Source organism: Meles meles, chromosome 6 (genome assembly GCF_922984935.1).
Source record: "Meles meles chromosome 6, mMelMel3.1 paternal haplotype, whole genome shotgun sequence".
Taxonomy (NCBI): domain Eukaryota; kingdom Metazoa; phylum Chordata; class Mammalia; order Carnivora; family Mustelidae; genus Meles; species Meles meles.
Window position 1 is genome coordinate 5,627,686 of NC_060071.1, and position 16,411 is coordinate 5,644,096.

The 16,411-nt window shown below is 62.7% G+C and overlaps 2 protein-coding genes across 4 annotated transcripts; one reads left to right on the forward strand and one right to left on the reverse strand.

Annotated features, from left to right (window-relative positions):
• Positions 1-1,584: 1,584 nt before the first annotated feature.
• Positions 1,585-16,121, forward strand: FURIN (furin, paired basic amino acid cleaving enzyme). 3 transcript variants are annotated; one of them, XM_046010429.1, is made up of 16 exons: positions 1,585-1,700; positions 8,502-8,821; positions 9,238-9,336; positions 9,471-9,566; positions 9,899-10,030; positions 10,140-10,216; positions 10,487-10,575; positions 11,027-11,199; positions 11,623-11,835; positions 12,213-12,313; positions 12,429-12,532; positions 12,614-12,731; positions 12,815-12,994; positions 13,406-13,530; positions 13,647-13,757; positions 13,958-16,121. In XM_046010429.1, exons 2-16 carry the CDS (start codon positions 8,645-8,647, stop codon positions 14,551-14,553), a joined length of 2,391 nt encoding a protein of 796 aa, XP_045866385.1. In that variant the 5' UTR covers positions 1,585-1,700; positions 8,502-8,644; the 3' UTR covers positions 14,554-16,121. The 3 variants fall into 3 exon arrangements, with proteins under 3 accessions (XP_045866385.1, XP_045866384.1, XP_045866386.1); XM_046010428.1 differs by lacking the exon at positions 1,585-1,700 and adding an exon at positions 4,649-4,909; XM_046010430.1 differs by lacking the exon at positions 1,585-1,700 and adding an exon at positions 4,649-4,909 and having other exon boundaries at positions 9,902-10,030.
• On the reverse strand, positions 4,394-8,471 carry LOC123943171 (basic proline-rich protein-like). Its single transcript, XM_046007109.1, has 4 exons — positions 8,462-8,471; positions 7,532-7,594; positions 7,361-7,434; positions 4,394-5,560 (listed from the first exon to the last, which is right to left on the reverse strand). Exons 1-4 carry the CDS (start codon positions 8,469-8,471, stop codon positions 4,394-4,396), a joined length of 1,314 nt encoding a protein of 437 aa, XP_045863065.1.
• Positions 16,122-16,411: the final 290 nt, after the last annotated feature.

The window sequence follows — 16,411 nt, forward strand, 5'->3', positions numbered from 1 at the left end:
GCTTTAACCCGCTGAGCCACCCAGGCGCCCCTAAACAAGTACATTTTAAAAACAGATCCATCGAGATATGATTGACGCGCTCTGAACCGCACGGGTTTAAAGGGTTCCACCTGATCCGTTTTGACGTCCGTGCACACCCGTGAAACCCTCCGCCCCATCGAGATCCCGAAGGCTGTCTGTCACTCCCAAATGCTTCCTCTCGCCCCTCCTGGCTCCTCTTCCCCAAGCAGCTACTAACCTGCTTTCCAAATACACATTTAAGGCAAAGCTGTCTCCCCGACCTTAGTGCGATCCCTGGGATTGTTCCGTACCTGGATTCGGCGTTATTCTGAGTGTTACCGAGGAGATGCTGTAGAGACACAGAGGACTGTTTGCCACGGGGCTTGGCAGTTTTTTCCCTCGCTGCCAGGTGTCTGGGTGCATGGTTCCTGCAGACAATTCCTGCTGCCTCCTGCGCCATTCCCTTTCCACACTCTGGACCAGTGGCTCTCTGCTGGGTGCGACTCTGGCCCCCGCCCCCCACGGGACGTTAGGCAATGTCTGGGGGATTTTTTTTTTTATGGTTGTCACGGTCGGATGGTGGTGCTTCTGGGACGTAGTGATTAGAGACCAGCGATAGTGCTAAACATCCTACAATACACAGGACACTCTCCACAAAAAAAAGAATGATCTGGTGGCCCGAGAAACCTCGTTCTGGATCCTGACAAACTGATTGGAAAACTCAACAAGAAGTCATGAACATGGACTGTTTTTTCGGGGCGCCTGGGTGGTTCAGTTGGTGACAAGCCGGCCATTTGGCTCGGGTCATGATCCAGGGTCCTGGGATTGAGCCCTGCTTGGGGCTCCTTGCTCACGGGGGAGCCTGCTTCCCCCTCTCCAGCTCTCCCAGCTTGTGCTCGCTTTCTCTCTCTCCGTCAAATAAATAAAATCTTTCCAAAAAAGAGATGAAAATGGACTGTCTTATTTTTCTGGATCAAGAGGGAGAAGGAAGGGCGGGGGTTTGTTGGAGCCGCGAGGCCGTGGGAGGGTGCAGATTTCCAGGGACACTGGTATCCTCACAAGCAGGTCCTTCCAACCCCAGCAGAGGCGGCGCTGGCTTCCTGAGGACAAGCTCTAAGGGACTCCGCGCTTAGGCACCAGGGCTCCCGCATACAGCAGGTGCTCAATGAATGTCTTGCAGGAGAGACTGCACCCAAAGCACCTGTCACGTGCCCAGCAATGGGTAACACTGGCGGGGCACTGAGGGCAAGGAAGAAGACACAAAGTGGGCAGAGGGAAGCCATTAAACCGGTAAGTGACTTGGGGATGTGGCAGAGCCGTAAGGCAAAGGTAAGCACGGACCCACCCCAATAACTGGGAAAATGAGGAGGGCTGGCCGTGCTGCGATCCTGTCCCAGCGTGACCAGATGTCAGCACCCAATCATTTCTGGCTCCTCCCCCCACCCACAGACACCCTGTTTGCCTGTCATATAAAGGAGGTTTTCCCAAAGTGGTTTAGCCAGAACTGGATAGGCCCTGCCCTGAGACCAGATAGGAGGAGCCTGGCTGTAGCCCCCGGCGGGCGGCGAGGCGCTCAGGATGGACCCCGGGTGTTCAGGCGCTAGCTGGTGAAGTATGGGCGTGCTTTATTCAATTTTGCATGACTTCAAGGTTTAATTCTTTGATTAGAAAAGTTACTGTAGACAGTCTGGAAAACGCAGGTAAGCAAAAAGGAAGAAAACTAAAAAAGCTCTCCAAATCCCACCCTCTCAGAGAAAGTACCCGTTAGATTTTGTCAGGGGCCCTTCCGTGCAGGCACAAACGGGTTTGATTAAAACCAGGTGTGGTTGCTGCTGTGCAGGGCTCTGAGGTGCCCGAAAGCGGGGAGGAGATTTGGGGAGAAGTGGACCCCCCCCCGGAGCACTCAGGGGACATGGGAGCACCCGGGTGAACCGAGCCACGGGACGGTGATTGCCCTCAGGAGACTTGCCCCCCAATTTGAAGGTAAAGAGAGGCCTGGCTGGCTGCCGCCTTCCTCCCTGAGCCTTGCTGGGAAGGTGGGAACCCCCTTTTGCAGCCCCTTCCTCCCTCAGGCCTTACCGGTCAGGCCCTGCTCTTACCCGCCCCTGCCAGGCCTTCCTGCTCGGGGCTTGTCACGTGCTGCTACCGTCTTCCCCGCCGCTGGTAAAACTGGTAAAACTGATAACCCGCTCCGGAGAGCCCTGGGCTCTGAAGGCCCTCAGTCAGGGGGGACCCGGCTTCAGGGGCAGCTTCGCTCCCTCAGGCGTTAAGGCCTCAGAGAAATGTTTGGGCGGGATCCAGAGACCCACACGTGCCCCCAGGCCTTGTTTGGGGGCGAGAAAGGAAGCCGTCACCAGCTGCGGCAAGGTGGGATTCTCTCCTCTCCAGACGGAGGCGTCTGGTCTCAAGGAGAGTGGCTTCCATATTCGTTTGCGCCAAGAGGCCTGCTGTAAAATACCTGATTGTACGTGAAACTCCCCAGTTGGAGAGGGACAGAGGTAGAGATGGTCTGGGCAAAGTAAGGACAGGGGCTCACTCACTCCGTCCTCTGCCCCCTCCTCCCCCCAAGGGATGCCCCTCTGAGCCACACAGCTGAAGGAATTGCACTTCCTGCCAAAGGCGGGATGGGAGAGGCCGGCCCCTCCGAGGTGGCAGCCATCTGAGACAGGGCGAGCCCCTCCCCCTCCTGAGACCCACGGTGGCACCCCTGGGGCCAGCCTCCGTCCGGTGTGGGGCACCTGGAGGCCACCAGGCTCGCTCTCTCTCTGCGCTGGCCTTACGCCTAGGCCAGAGGACCTGTGGGGGACTCCAAGCCTAAGGTGGGGCTAGCCCTGTCCCAATTTCCTCTCAATGGGGTTCTCTTGCTCATAGACTGAGGAAGAACCATGACTCACTTCCTGCCTCAGTCTGACTGCACAGGCATTGTTCTCCCAAATGGGGCTACCCCAGGGTGGCCCCTAGGAGTCTCAGCTTCTCTTGAGGGAAGTTCCCACCCCAAGCGGGAACAAACCAGACTTAGCTCCCAGCCCGACTTTCGGGACCCCGCATTCTAACCAGAGTTTCCAGTTTTTGCAGCATCTGAAGGGGTGTCCCAGGGGTACCTCGTCGCATTCCGTGAGGACCATCTCCACCTTACTGAGGAGCCAGGGGAGGCTCTCAGAATGGAGTAACTTGTCTCAGGCGGGGTGTGAAATAGGGCCACGGGGGTCTGACCCCGGGCTTGCCAGCTGACTCGCCACCTAGTGACCTTAGGGATATTACTTGACCTCTCTGGGCCTCCGTTTCCTCTTCTGTAAAATGTAGACAGTGCTACATAAAAGGTGCCAAAGGAGAATGTACTGTACCCACCTGGCGGGGTTTGTGGGGAGGGAGAAATAAAAGTTAACACGTGGAAAAGAGCCGAGAATAGCTCCTGGCTCCTGGTGAGCGCTGGGAGGTGTTCGGGTTTTGTCACCCCCCCCCCCCTCCGTTTAAGGACGCCGACGATAGGACTGTGCACAAGGTAGTCTCCCAGGGCACAAGAAAGGATGGGCAGAGACTGCTCTACGACCTTGGAATAACCGAGCCCGGGAGCTCTTGGCCACATTTCCCCTCTTTTCTTTCTCAGCTCAGGCAGTGGTGGCCTCAGCCAAGTAGCGCAGACGTTTTCTAGGGCAGGGACCCAGGGAGGGAGAGGAGCCGGTTGGTATACGGCAAGTAGCTTGGATCGGGTTCTGCCAAAGCCCCAGATCTCATCCAGCTCTGAGGCCTGCTAGGTGGGGGGCCTTGGGCAAATTATTTAACTTTGTGCTCCTCAGTTTCCTTATCTGTAAAATGGGATTAATAATGTCGGCTTGGAAGGATTATGTGAATTAAATAATGTACTTAAGAAGGAGGTAACCTAAAGTGACAGTCCCCGTGCCTGGCCCGCGGTTGGTGTTTAAAAAAAAAAAAAAAAAAGGAAAAGGCGTGGGCTGCTGGTTCAGCTTACCCACCTGTCTATATAGATGCAAACAGTCGTGACTCCTCTAACTGTAGGCCTTGGGAAGGTGTGCCCCGCTCGCTGAGGTCCGACCTCAGGGGGAGCTACCCCAGGTCGGTCACCCCGGGACACTTAACTGGGTCATGCCCAAATTCCTGGCTCAGGAATGGGGCAGTCGTGGGGGTTCGGGAAAGAGAGGGCCGGCTCCCCCGCAATCCAACCGACACTGAGCTCGGAGTACCTCCTCAAGCCCTTGGCAGCCCGAGCCAAGGGTTCCGAGTTCGGGTCTCCGCCGCCGCCTGCCCCCGGAGCAAGGGGCGCGCAGAGCCGGGGGCGGGGGCGCGGGCAGTAGGGCCCGGGAGGTGGGGGTGTGGGGACGCGCCCGGCGGCCGCCAGGGCTTTGGGATCTCCGGCCTCACTTTTTACCTGCCTCTACCGGGCGCCGGAGGAAGCGGGCGCCCCAGAAGGCCGCAGGGCCTGGGCTCGGAGCCTGGGCTCGGGCCCGGCGCTCTGGGTCCGCGCGGCTCGGGCTCCGAACGCCGGCCCGGGCGCGGGCCGCATGGGCGGCGTGCGCGGCGGGCCGGCGGCGGCGGCGGGCCGGGAGCGCGGAGGTGGCGCCGCGAGGGGGAGGGGCGCGGCGGCGGAGGAGGAGGAGCCCGGGCCGCCGCAGCCGCTGACAGCGACGGGAGTAAACAAGCAGCGCCGCCGGGGCCCGGCCGCTGCCCCCGCCCGCGCTGGAGCCGGAGCCCAGGCCGAGCCCTGCCCCTGGTCGCGGGCCGGGCCGAGGCCGCCCGCCGCGCCTCCCCGCCTCCGCGCGGTGACGCTGCTGCTGGGCGCGGGGACGGCGCCGAGCCCAGGCCCCCCGCCGCCGGGCTCTCCGCTCGGCCGAGGGGCGCCCGAGCCGCCGCGGCGCTCGCCTGGAAAAGTTACCCGCCCGGGCTCCCTCGGGTAAGCAGGCGGGCGCGGGGCCCGGGGAGGCAGCGCGCCGGGCCCGGGGAGGGCCGGCCGGACTGGGCCGCTGTGCCCCGGGAGCGGGCTCCGCGGTCCCGGCGCCCCGGCGGGGGAGGGTCGCGGCCGGCCTGACCCCGGCCCCCAGGCCCCGGCTGCCCGTCCCGGCGTTCGGAACGGGCTCGGGGCCGGCCCGAGGGTGGAGCCGCGGGGAGCAGGAAGGGCGCCCTGCAGCCCACCTGAGCGCTCCGGGCCCGGCTCGGCCCCCGGCCCCGTGGCCGGTACTTTTCCGCTTGGGGCCGGGGCGAGCCCTCTGACCTCAGGAAGCGCCTGCGGGGCCCCCGCTGGGGGCGGGATGGGGAGAGAATTCCAGAGGCGCCGGGTGCTCCCGCCTCCCCGCTGGCCGCCGGGGGCCGCCGCCGGCTCGCCCACTCCGCCGCCCCCGGGAGGGGGAGGAACGGCGGGTCGCTGGGCGGAGGGGATTATTCCCCGCCCGGCCTCGCCCCCGCCCGCACACCTGGGCGACGGAGACGCAGGTGCGGGTCCCGCGGGCTCCGGGAGGCTGGCTCCGGTAGGCGCTGGGGCTGCCTCCCGCCGAGGCCTGGCCCAGGCCCCTTCTGCCCCGGTGGGGTGGCTGGACTGCGGGGCTGCCTGCTCGCCAGACAGGTCTGACAGCAGTCACTTGTCTGGTCTGTACCTGCTCTCCGCGTGCCCCGCGGGTGGGGAAGGGAGGTGCAGACCCTCTGCCCTGGAGGCTGTTGGAATCCTATTTTTGACTTGGGAAGTGTGAGGGGAACCCAGGTGATGTGGCCTGGTGAGGGCTGGGCAGCTGCGGGCCAGGTGTGGACACAGCGCAGGAGAGTAGCCAACCTTGACGTGTTTCAACCGGAACAGCCCAAATTTTACTGTTTCCTATGTGGGGCTTTCATGTAAGATTTGATTTAAAAAAGGGGGGAGGGAGTATGTGGCTTAAAAAAAAAAAAAGTTGGAAAATCTCAGATCTAGTAGTTTTTACCACCAAGGAAACTGAGGCCCAGAGAGAAGAAGTAACTTGTTTGAGATCACACAGCAAATTAGTTGAGCAGGGACTGAAAATCAGAATTTCGGGGACGCCTCTCAGTGCCTCTGACAGGACCTGGCTTGGTGTGTCTGCTAGAAAGACTGAATCGAGTCCACACCAGACCCTCAGGGCCTGGGAAACAGCAGCCGGACCTGGGGGTAGGTTCAGTTTAATGCTTCAGAGCGGCTGTCTATGTTAGAGGTTCCCGGGACCTCTGGAGAAATGGCTTTTCCCAGGAACACAGCCAGAAAGAGCAGTCCCAGCTCTCTCTGTGGCCACAGCCCAGAGCCCAGTCCCATGTGAGGGGGCATCACAGGAGGCTATAAAGCAAGCCTGGTGGTTTGGGGAGGGGAGGTTTGAGCTGAACTGGGACTCTGAGGGTGAGTCAGAGTCTGGGATGGGGGTGGGGAGAAGCCCATTCATTCATTGTTCTCAGCGCCTGCTCTTTGGGGAGGGAGGGGGGTGAGAAATCTTCCCTCCCTCCAGGTTGCTGAGGTAGGGATGTCTGGGGGCTTGGGGGCTGTGTGGGAGCCATATCCACAGCGCCCCGTGGCTGGAGATGCTGGGCGGAGGGAGGCAGGCCCTTTCTCCGGGGACTGCTGGGTTGTGCCGGAAGCCTGCTTTCTTTTGGGGGGCTGCAGGGTAATGAAATAGTTGGTTAATCACCTTTAATGCCGAGCAGCTGCAGCTCCATTCACAGTGTGCTGGAACCCAGGTTGGACCTCCATGGGCCCGTCTTGATTTGGGGGCTTCGGCAGGGCTCCCAGCACTGTGGTCCGGGGCCGGGGCAGGGGGAGGTTTACTTGCCATCTGGACCGGAGAGGTAGCTATTGCAGTGGCCAGAAGAGGCCTTGTCTTGCTCCTACCTGGTTCTGCCCAAAGGGCCCCACATCCACTGTTAAGTGAGAGGCTTGAGGTCTCTTCACAGCCTAGGGCCTATTTTGGCCACCCGGCCATTGCTAAGACTAGCTTTCTGGAAGTTGGACGCCCAAGGCATCACGGGCCTGTCCTGGAGCCCCATGGACTCTGCCCCGTAACAGGGCGAGGAGGAGCCGTATTGTGGATGCCTCCCGCCATCAGCTGTCAGGTTATTTTGGTGTAAACTGAAAATACCCTGGGAATTGTGTTGAGTCCCTCCCAGCCTGCAGGGTGGGACTGTAGGAGCGGCCCTCCCTCCGTGAGGCTGGTCATGGCCAAGGGGAGCCCCCGGAGGGGTGAGGTTTCCCAGTGGTGAGCCTGCCTGTTCAGCGCCCCACAGGCTGGGGCGAGCGGGGGAGCTTCCTTTTTGCCGCCTGGCGGAGTAGCCTCCTTTGGGGCTGGGAGTGGTGGGGGCATCCGGGGCCCTGTGGGCAGGCTTTCTGCTCAGTGAGCTTGGCACTGAGACAGGATACCTCCAGCGGCCCTACTGGGGCCTCCCCGAGCTGCTCCCCACCCCAGGGGCTTGGGTTCTGGCTAATCAGGGGCCCTGTGTGGGGACAGTTATGTGGCCCCAGGCAGAGAGGTCCCGCGGCCTGTTTGCTGAAGGAGGAGAAACAACAGGCAGACTATTGATTGAGCCTCACCTTGGCGCTCCTGGCTCCGCAGCCAATGTTTGCTCTGGCTGCCTGGGCTCAGATGATGCAAGGCTGGTGGGCGTGGAGTACAAGGGGGCCGCCGGGGGCCCTGCACCCAGGCCTGGGCAGGGCAGTGCTGGGGGGCCCCAGTGTTCCCCAGGAAACAGCCTGGAAAGAGTCTGGGCCCTACTTTGATGACGGCCACCGGCCTGGGGTCTGCCCCTAGAGGAAGGTGAAGCCGGTGGGATCCCCTGGGCTCAGCCCCCCAAGCCCTGCCCCTCCCAGGGTCCCCCCCCCCGTTTCTTCCCATGGGGCTGTGGGTCTTTGCAGGTAACTCCCTGTGGCTGTGTCTGCTTTGCTGAGCCAGGAACCCCCGGCCAGCTGGGTAGACACCACCCATTAAAAAACTTTGAAAAGACATTTTGTCAAATATACCTGGGTAATTTGGAAACCACACAAGGACACAAAGAAGAAAATAACAGTTATTTGTAATCGTCACCATCTTGAGAGAATCGTTGGTTAACGTTTCAGCATGTGTCCTTCCAGATTTTGTTTTGTGGTTATATATAAATATACATGTATAAATAGTTCCTTAAAAACAAAATGGGTCATGTGTACATACCGCTTTAGAGCCCATCTCTTTTTTACTTCGATTGTGCTGAACATTTATTCTGTTGTTGTTTCTGATTTTGGATGACTCAAGCCTGATACTTCATCCCACTTCCGTATTCTTATGTGGAGAGAGGCTTAGGAGCCGTGTGTGTGTGTGTGTGTGTGTGTGTGTGTGTGTGTGTGTGTGTTTGGGGGGGTCCATCCGGCTGGCTGGCTGACCTTGGGGGGGCTGGATTCTCATCCGTCTCCCCAGGAGGCCTTTTTAGGCCTAGAGTGAGCCCTGGGGCTGGGAAGGCAGCTTTAGCCCATGGCTGGGGAGGGACTGACCATTGACCATGTCCCCCTCTTCCTCCCTTGTTCCCCTCAGAGCTGGCAGCCCTGCCCCGCTCGGCCCCATGCCCCCGCCAGTCAGCCCCGGGCCACAGGCAGTGAGCAGGCACGCGGGAGCCGAGGCCCTGTGACCAGGCCAAGGAGACGGGGGCTCCGGGGTCCCGGCCACCTGTGCCCCCCATGGAGCTGAGGCCCTGGTTGCTATGGGTGTTAGCAGCGGCAGGAGCCTTGGTCCTGCTGGCCGCCGACGCGCGCACCCAGAAGGTCTACACCAACACCTGGGCCGTGCACATTCCCGGAGGCCCCGCTGTGGCTGACCGCCTGGCGCGCAAGCACGGCTTCCTCAACTTGGGCCAGGTAGGTGCGCGGGCCAGGGCGGACCACCTCTGGCCTTGGCGACCTTGCTGGGGGTGGGGCCGGTGAGGGCAGGGGTTCGGGCCCCAGGCCGGGGACTGTGGGCTTACCTGGTCAGGACCGTCCGGGTGGGGGCACATTCTGGGCCGGGGGGGGTGTGGGGGGGTGGGGATGGGAGCAGGGGCTCGTCCTGCCCTCTGGCTTCCAACGTGGGTTGTTGGGGAGACCAGACTGTGCCAGGGAGGGCGGGTCCCTCTCTGTCCCCTGCACCCCCTGACCGGTCCCAGGCCGGGAGCAGCTGCCCCACCACCCCCTGGCGTCGTGAGCCTCCCCTTGCAGCCGGTCGTCCACCCCCGTCCGCTGCCTCCCCGGGGACTGACAGATGGAAAGCCCGGCTCAGCCTCCCTGCTCTGTCGCAGATCTTCGGCGACTATTACCACTTCTGGCATCGAGCGGTGACAAAGCGGTCCCTGTCGCCTCACCACCCGCGGCACAGCCGGCTGCAGAGGGAGCCTCAAGTGAGCGCACCCCCAGCCCCTCTGGCTGCCACCCTTCCCTTCCCGCTCTCTGGAGCCTCTTGAGCAACCACCGCCCCCCTGCCCCCCGCCCCGCCGCCCCCACCCTCAACCTGCTCGCCCTCACCCCCTCACAGGTGCAGTGGCTGGAGCAGCAGGTGGCCAAGCCAAGGACCAAACGGGATGTGTACCAGGAGCCCACGGACCCCAAATTTCCCCAGCAGTGGTACCTGGTACGCGGCCTCCTCGGGTCGTGGGTCCTCCTCCCCCGCGGCACCTGTCTGGCCACTGAGGGCTCCCAGGGGAAGGCGAGGCTGACATGGAGGCGTCCTGTCATCCTTCTTCGTTCTCCCTGCCGAGCATTCTCTCGCTGCCCCTTCCTGCTGGCCTGGGGGGTGGGGGGAGGCGCGCTTCCCGAGTTCTCGACCCTCCCACGGAGCGCAGGCAGCAGGGGCGGGCGGAGAAGGAGGTTTCGGGGGTGGTGACGGGATTCTCCAGGGTACCCCTGACCTCACACAGCCGACCACGTCTTGTAAGTGCTGGGGTGATGGGGCGGGTTTCTCAGCAGTCTGGCGTCACCCAGCGGGACCTGAACGTGAAGGAGGCCTGGGCTCAGGGCTACACGGGTCACGGCATTGTGGTCTCCATTCTGGACGATGGCATCGAGAAGAACCACCCAGACTTGGCAGGCAATTATGTGAGGAGGTGGGGGAGGGAGGCAGTGATCCCGGTGAGGGGTGTCCTGGGGCAGTCCTGTTCTGTCAGTGTGGTCAGACTGTTCCTGACGATGGCCATGTCCTCTCCAGGATCCTGGGGCCAGCTTCGATGTCAATGACCAGGATCCTGACCCCCAGCCTCGGTACACACAGATGAATGACAACAGGTGAGCTATGGCAGGCCCCTTGGCCCCCGCCTGGGGTCTCCTCCCTTCCACTGCAAAAGCGGGGTCGAGCCCGGGTTAAGACCCGCTCCCCCGTAGGCTGACATCTCTGTGGTCGTGCTCCAGTTCTGGTTCGAGCAGGGGTGGCCGTGGAGCGGAGAGCGTGGGAGGGCACAGAGGTCGCAGCTGGAGGGCTGTGCTGACCCGTCCCGTCCCTCAGGCTGCCCCACCACACTCTGTCGCCTGCTAACGCTGTGCTCTTGTCCCCGGCAGGCATGGCACACGGTGCGCCGGCGAGGTGGCTGCCGTGGCCAACAACGGTGTCTGTGGCGTAGGCGTGGCCTACAATGCCCGCATTGGAGGTGGGTGTGGGCCGTGACCACCCTGTCCTGGCGAGGGCCCTGCGGGGGATTTTGTCCCATCTGGCCAGTGCCGTTCCTATTCCCACCATGGGGCAGTTCCTTAGAGGCTCCCGGACCACGCAGAGCTGAGCCGCCCGTGCTGCAGGCCAGGGTGAGGGCCTCTTAGCAGAAGCCTCCCTGAATCCCTGCCGCCGCCGGCTTTGAGTCCTTGCAGGGCCGCCCTTGGCCCCTGCGTGTCCCAGGGAGTGCAGAGGCTGGTTCCAGGCCAGGCTGTGTGGTTGAAGGCAGGGTGTGTTCGCTTTCTCTCTTTGGGCTCTTGGCCTGGGTTTCCCAGCTCCAGCCTCTGCCTTCCCCTGTGTGTCCTCGGGGTGCAGGGCTGGGTGTGCTTTGGGGGGTGCCCCGGTGGCTAGACCCATGCAGCATCCCTCTCCTCACCCCCCTCCGCGGCCAGGGGTGCGCATGCTGGACGGCGAGGTGACGGACGCGGTGGAGGCCCGCTCGCTGGGCCTGAACCCCAACCACATCCACATCTACAGCGCTAGCTGGGGCCCCGAGGACGACGGCAAGACCGTGGATGGGCCTGCCCGCCTCGCCGAGGAGGCCTTCTTCCGGGGGGTTAGCCAGGTGCGGTGGGGGTCCCCGCGCAGCCTCCTCAGGCCAGGCCGGGCGCTGTCCGCTCCCTAGCTCGCTTCCCCCGTTCTCCTCTTCCTGTTTGTGGATGCTTGTGTTACACTTTAATTTTATACGAGGCTCATTTATTAAAACGTCAATGCACTAGACAGATAGCAACAGAGAAACACAAGGGGAAAACCCCCCCATCCTTCCAGCTCCTGCAGTCCCGGGTCTGGGCACTTTGGCAGCAGCCCAGGTCTGTGGTTCCAGATAGACAGACAGACAGACTTGCCCAAGCGCCCAACCCAGCAGGGGTCTCACGGGGTGCGGAGTAGGTGACCTGCGCGAACAATGGGCCCAGTGCCCGGCAGTGCCCTCCCGCCAGGCCTCCCCCGGGCCCCGTCTGCGAGTGACCCCGGCCCACTCTGTCCACAGGGCCGCGGGGGGCTGGGCTCCATCTTCGTGTGGGCCTCGGGGAACGGGGGCCGGGAGCACGACAGCTGCAACTGTGACGGCTACACCAACAGCATCTACACGCTGTCCATCAGCAGCGCCACGCAGCTCGGCAACGTGCCCTGGTACAGCGAGGCCTGCTCGTCCACGCTGGCCACCACATACAGCAGCGGCAACCAGAACGAGAAGCAGATCGTGAGTCCCGCCCTGGGGGCGGGGGGGGGGCTGCCTGCCGGCTCTGCCCAGGGGATGGTGGAACGGGAGCCGGGGCTCCCTGAGGCTGGGGATGCCCCGGCCATGGGGCTCTCTGAAGCCCCCGAGAAGTGGAGACTCTAAGGATGTGCGTGGCTTCGAGTGGCCTCCAGCCTGGAGCTCAGCCCCTCGCGCCTTGGGAAACGGAGAGCTGGGGAGGGCCAGGTGTTGGCCTGTTCACGGCAAGTGAGCAAGGCAGCGGCTGGGCCCCAGGTATCCTGGCCCTGGCTCCCCGGCCCTCCGTGGGTGCTCTGGGCCTGTGGGCAGAGCAGGGGGCAGGCTGGTGGCCTCTCTAGCCCCTCCACCCGTTCTCCTGGTAGGTGACCACAGACTTGCGGCAGAAGTGTACGGAGTCTCACACTGGCACCTCGGCCTCTGCCCCCTTGGCAGCCGGCATCATCGCTCTCACCCTGGAAGCCAAGTAAGTCCGCCTGGGCAGCGACCTCGTCCCCACCAGCGCCCCCTGCAGGACAGCCCTTGGCCTCCGGCCTCTCTCTGGAGAGACTGAGCCCCGCCTCTCCCTGCCCCCTTTGCAGTAAGAACCTCACCTGGCGGGACATGCAGCACCTGGTGGTACAGACCTCGAAGCCCGCCCACCTCAATGCTAACGACTGGGCCACCAACGGTGTGGGCCGGAAAGGTGAGGACAGGGTGGCCCAGCGCGCAGGCTGGGCATGGGGGCCGCTGCCTCCCAGCTGACCCCGCCTTCTCTGCCCCGCAGTGAGCCACTCGTATGGCTACGGGCTGTTGGATGCAGGTGCTATGGTGACCCTGGCCCAGAACTGGACGACGGTGCCCCCGCAGAGGAAATGCATCATCGACATCCTCACTGAGCCCAAGTGAGGCCCGGCCCTGGGCTGGGAGGGGTGTCTGGGGCCTGAGGCTTGCTGGGTGGCACACACCATCCTTGCTGTCCGCACAGGGACATCGGGAAGCGGCTGGAGGTGCGCAAGATGGTGACCGCCTGCCTGGGGGAGCCCAGCCACATCACACGGCTGGAGCACGCGCAGGCCCGCCTTACCTTGTCCTACAATCGCCGTGGCGACCTGGCCATCCACCTGGTCAGCCCCATGGGCACCCGCTCCACCCTGCTGGCCGCCAGGTGCCTGCCCTCTCCCCTGCCCAGCTTGCCCTGCCCCTCACACTCGCACGCATCCCTCCTGGACTTGTCCCAGAGTCTTAGTGGCCGCCACGTTCTTCTTGGTGGCGGCGCTCTGGGTACTTCAGGAGGGACGGTTGGTCCTAGGGACTGTCCCACGTCAAAGGAATCCCTGGCTTCTCCTTGTTATGTGCCACTAGTGTGCCTTCCCGTGTCCAAACTTTGCACGTTTCCAGAATCTTCTGGTTGAGAACATCCTGGCCTACTGGGAAACAACAGCTACAGGCATTTTCAGCCCAGTGGGGTTGGTGCTGCACTGGGGGAGGGTGTATGGTCCACGTGTTGTGGCCTTGGTGTCCCCTGGCTGGGGTCTCCCAGAGGCCTCCAACAGCCATGGGCACCCTTCTCCCCCAGGCCACATGACTACTCTGCAGATGGGTTTAACGACTGGGCCTTCATGACAACCCACTCCTGGGATGAGGACCCCTCTGGCGAGTGGGTCCTGGAGATTGAAAACACCAGCGAAGCCAACAACTATGGTACTGGGGATGTTTGAGGACTGCGGGGGGACAAAGAAGGGAGCTGGTGGGCCCTGGGATTTCCAGGAGTGGTGCAGTGCTCCCTAACTCTTGCCTCCTCCCCCACCCTGGAATAGGGACGCTGACCAAGTTCACCCTCGTGCTGTATGGCACGGCCCCCGAGGGACCGCACACGCCTCCCGAGAGCAGTGGCTGCAAGACCCTCACGACCAGCCAGGCCTGCGTGGGTCAGTAGTGGCGGCTGTTTCGGGGTTTCGGGGCCTGAGGTTCGAGGGGGTGGGCACAGAGGGGACCCGTCTTGCAGCCCAGTGCTAGGAGGAAAAGGGGTTTGAAGAGAGCTTGGGATGACTGCAGTTCTGGGGCTGGAGGCTGCTCGGGGCCGCCTTGCCTGCGTAGCTGACACCCACGTCCCCTCCCCTGCCGGCAGTGTGCGAAGAAGGCTTCTCCCTGCACCAGAAGACCTGTGTCCAGCACTGCCCACCAGGCTTCACACCCCAGGTCCTCGATACGCACTATAGCACCGAGAACGACGTGGAGACCATCCGGGCCAGTGTCTGTACCCCCTGCCACAGCTCGTGTGCCACCTGCCAGGGGCTGACCCCCACAGACTGCCTCAGCTGCCCCAGCCATGCCTCGCTGGACCCCGTGGAGCAGACGTGCTCCCGACAGAGCCAGAGCAGCCGCGAGTCGCCCCAGCAGCGGCCGCCGCCCCAGAGGCTGCCCGCAGAGGTGGAGGCGGAGCCCCGGCCACGGGCAGGGCTGCTGCCCTCACACCTGCCCGAGGTGGTGGCCGGCCTCAGCTGCGCCTTCATCGTGCTGGTCTTCGTCACCGTCTTCCTGGTCCTGCAGCTGCGCTCTGGCTTCAGCTTCCGGGGCGTGAAGGTGTACACCATGGACCGCGGCCTCATCTCCTACAAGGGGCTGCCCCCCGAAGCCTGGCAGGAAGAGTGCCCGTCGGACTCAGAAGAGGACGAGGGCCGGGGCGAGAGGACCGCCTTTATCAAAGACCAGAGCGCCCTTTGATGAGCGCCTACTGCCTGCCCCTTCCAGCCCATCCCCTCCTTGGGCACTTTTTAATTCACCAAAGTATTTTTTTATCTTGGGACTGGGTTTGGACCCCAGCTGGGAGGCAAAGGGGCAGAGACTGCTTCTCACCCTACCTTTGGGCCCCTCTGGCTGCCTGAGGTGGGGCCCCAGGACCAGCTGGGGAGCAGGGCAGGGCCTCACCCCACCTCTAGCAGCCCTTCTGCGTGGAGAAAGGAGTGGAACCGTTAGGACAGCTTTCCAAGGTCCAGGCCCCAGCCGGAATCCCCTGCGGAGTGCAGAGGGTCAGCCCGTCTCTTTTGGGATTCCTGACCGAGCTGCAGCCCTGTCCCTTCCCTGTTCCTCTAAAGCAATAATGGTCCCCATCCAGGCAGCAGGGAGGCTGGCCGAGGGGGTATTCGAAGGAGGAGGCCACCTCTCCAAGGGCTTTTGTATCCCCAACCCTGTCCCCCGAGTCTGGTGAGCCTCTCGAGGAAGTGGTGATCAGAGGAAGGGACCAAGGCAAGGCAGGTGCTTCCAGGGCGCGCCCGCGCCTGTGTGTCCCTTTGCCCACCTCCACCACAGCTGGCTGCCCGCCAAGTGCGGCCGGCCTGACCGAGCCCCGTGCTGGTGTCCTGACCACCCTACCTTCTCGGGCCCCCTCCCCTCCTGCCAGGGCCCAAGTCCCTGTTTTCTGAGCCCGGGGCTGCCTGGGCTGTTGGCACTCACAGTCCCGGAGCCCCTGGGTGGGTGGTGGGGAGGGACGGTGGCCCGGCCGGCCTCTCCCGCCTCCCACCCGATGCTGCTTTCCCCTGTGGGGATCTCAGGGGCTGTTTGAGGATATATTTTCACTTTGTGATGATTTCACTTTAGATGCTGATTTTTTTTTTTTTTTTGTATTTTTAATGGGGGTAGCAGCTGGACCACCCACCTTCCCACACCCACTGTCCACTCTGCTGTCCCCCCGGCTACCCTGGCCCTGAGGTGTGGGGGGCTGCCGCATGTTGCTGAGGAGTGAGGAGGAGTTGAGCCCCAAGTCCCAGAGAGGCAGGCAGGCAAGCCAGGTGGGCCTAGGAAAGGGGATTGTGGGGGAGGGGCAGGCTGTCATCTGTGTCTCAGGGGCTTGTCGTGCCAAGGGCTCATGGGTCACTGGTTCTCCAAGTGCCAGGGGTGGGCAGGCAGTGGCACTGAGCCCCCTCCAACACTGTGCCCTTGTGGAGAAAGCACTGACCTGTTCTGCCCCCTTAAGTCCCCCTCTTCTGACGTGCCTTTCGCACCCCTCCCATGAGGACAATCAGTCCCCTCCCATCCGGGAGCCCTCTTTTCTTTCTCTCTCCCCTACCCCTTCCTGGCACCCAGCCACCTGCCCAGGGGTGTCCCCTCCTCTCCCATCCCCCCACCCTTGTGGCCAGCCTGGCTGATTTTGTAAGATACTGGGTTGGTGCCCAGTGATTTTTTTTTTTTTTCTTGTAATTTAAACAGGCCCAGCATTGTTGGTTCTATTTAATGGACACGAGATAATGTTAGAGGTTTTAAAGTGATTAAACGTGCAGACTATGCAAACCAGGCCTGGTCTCCAGTGTGGTGATGCTGCTCTTCCTAGGACCCTGGGACTGCATCCGGGATGGGGGCGGGGAGTGGGACCAGATGATGACCGGCTTGCCTCCAGGTGGGCCCAAGTCGGGGACTCTAAAGGCTGTCTCCCACGGAATTCTAGGGCCTCCTTGGGGGAGCGGTGGGCTGTGGAAGGAGGCAGCAGCTGGGGACAAGCCCCAAGGTATGGGACATGGGAGCCCCAAGAGTAGGACAAGCAGAGGGCTTCCACTCCCACAGGCCTGGACTCCAGCAGGGCGGTCCC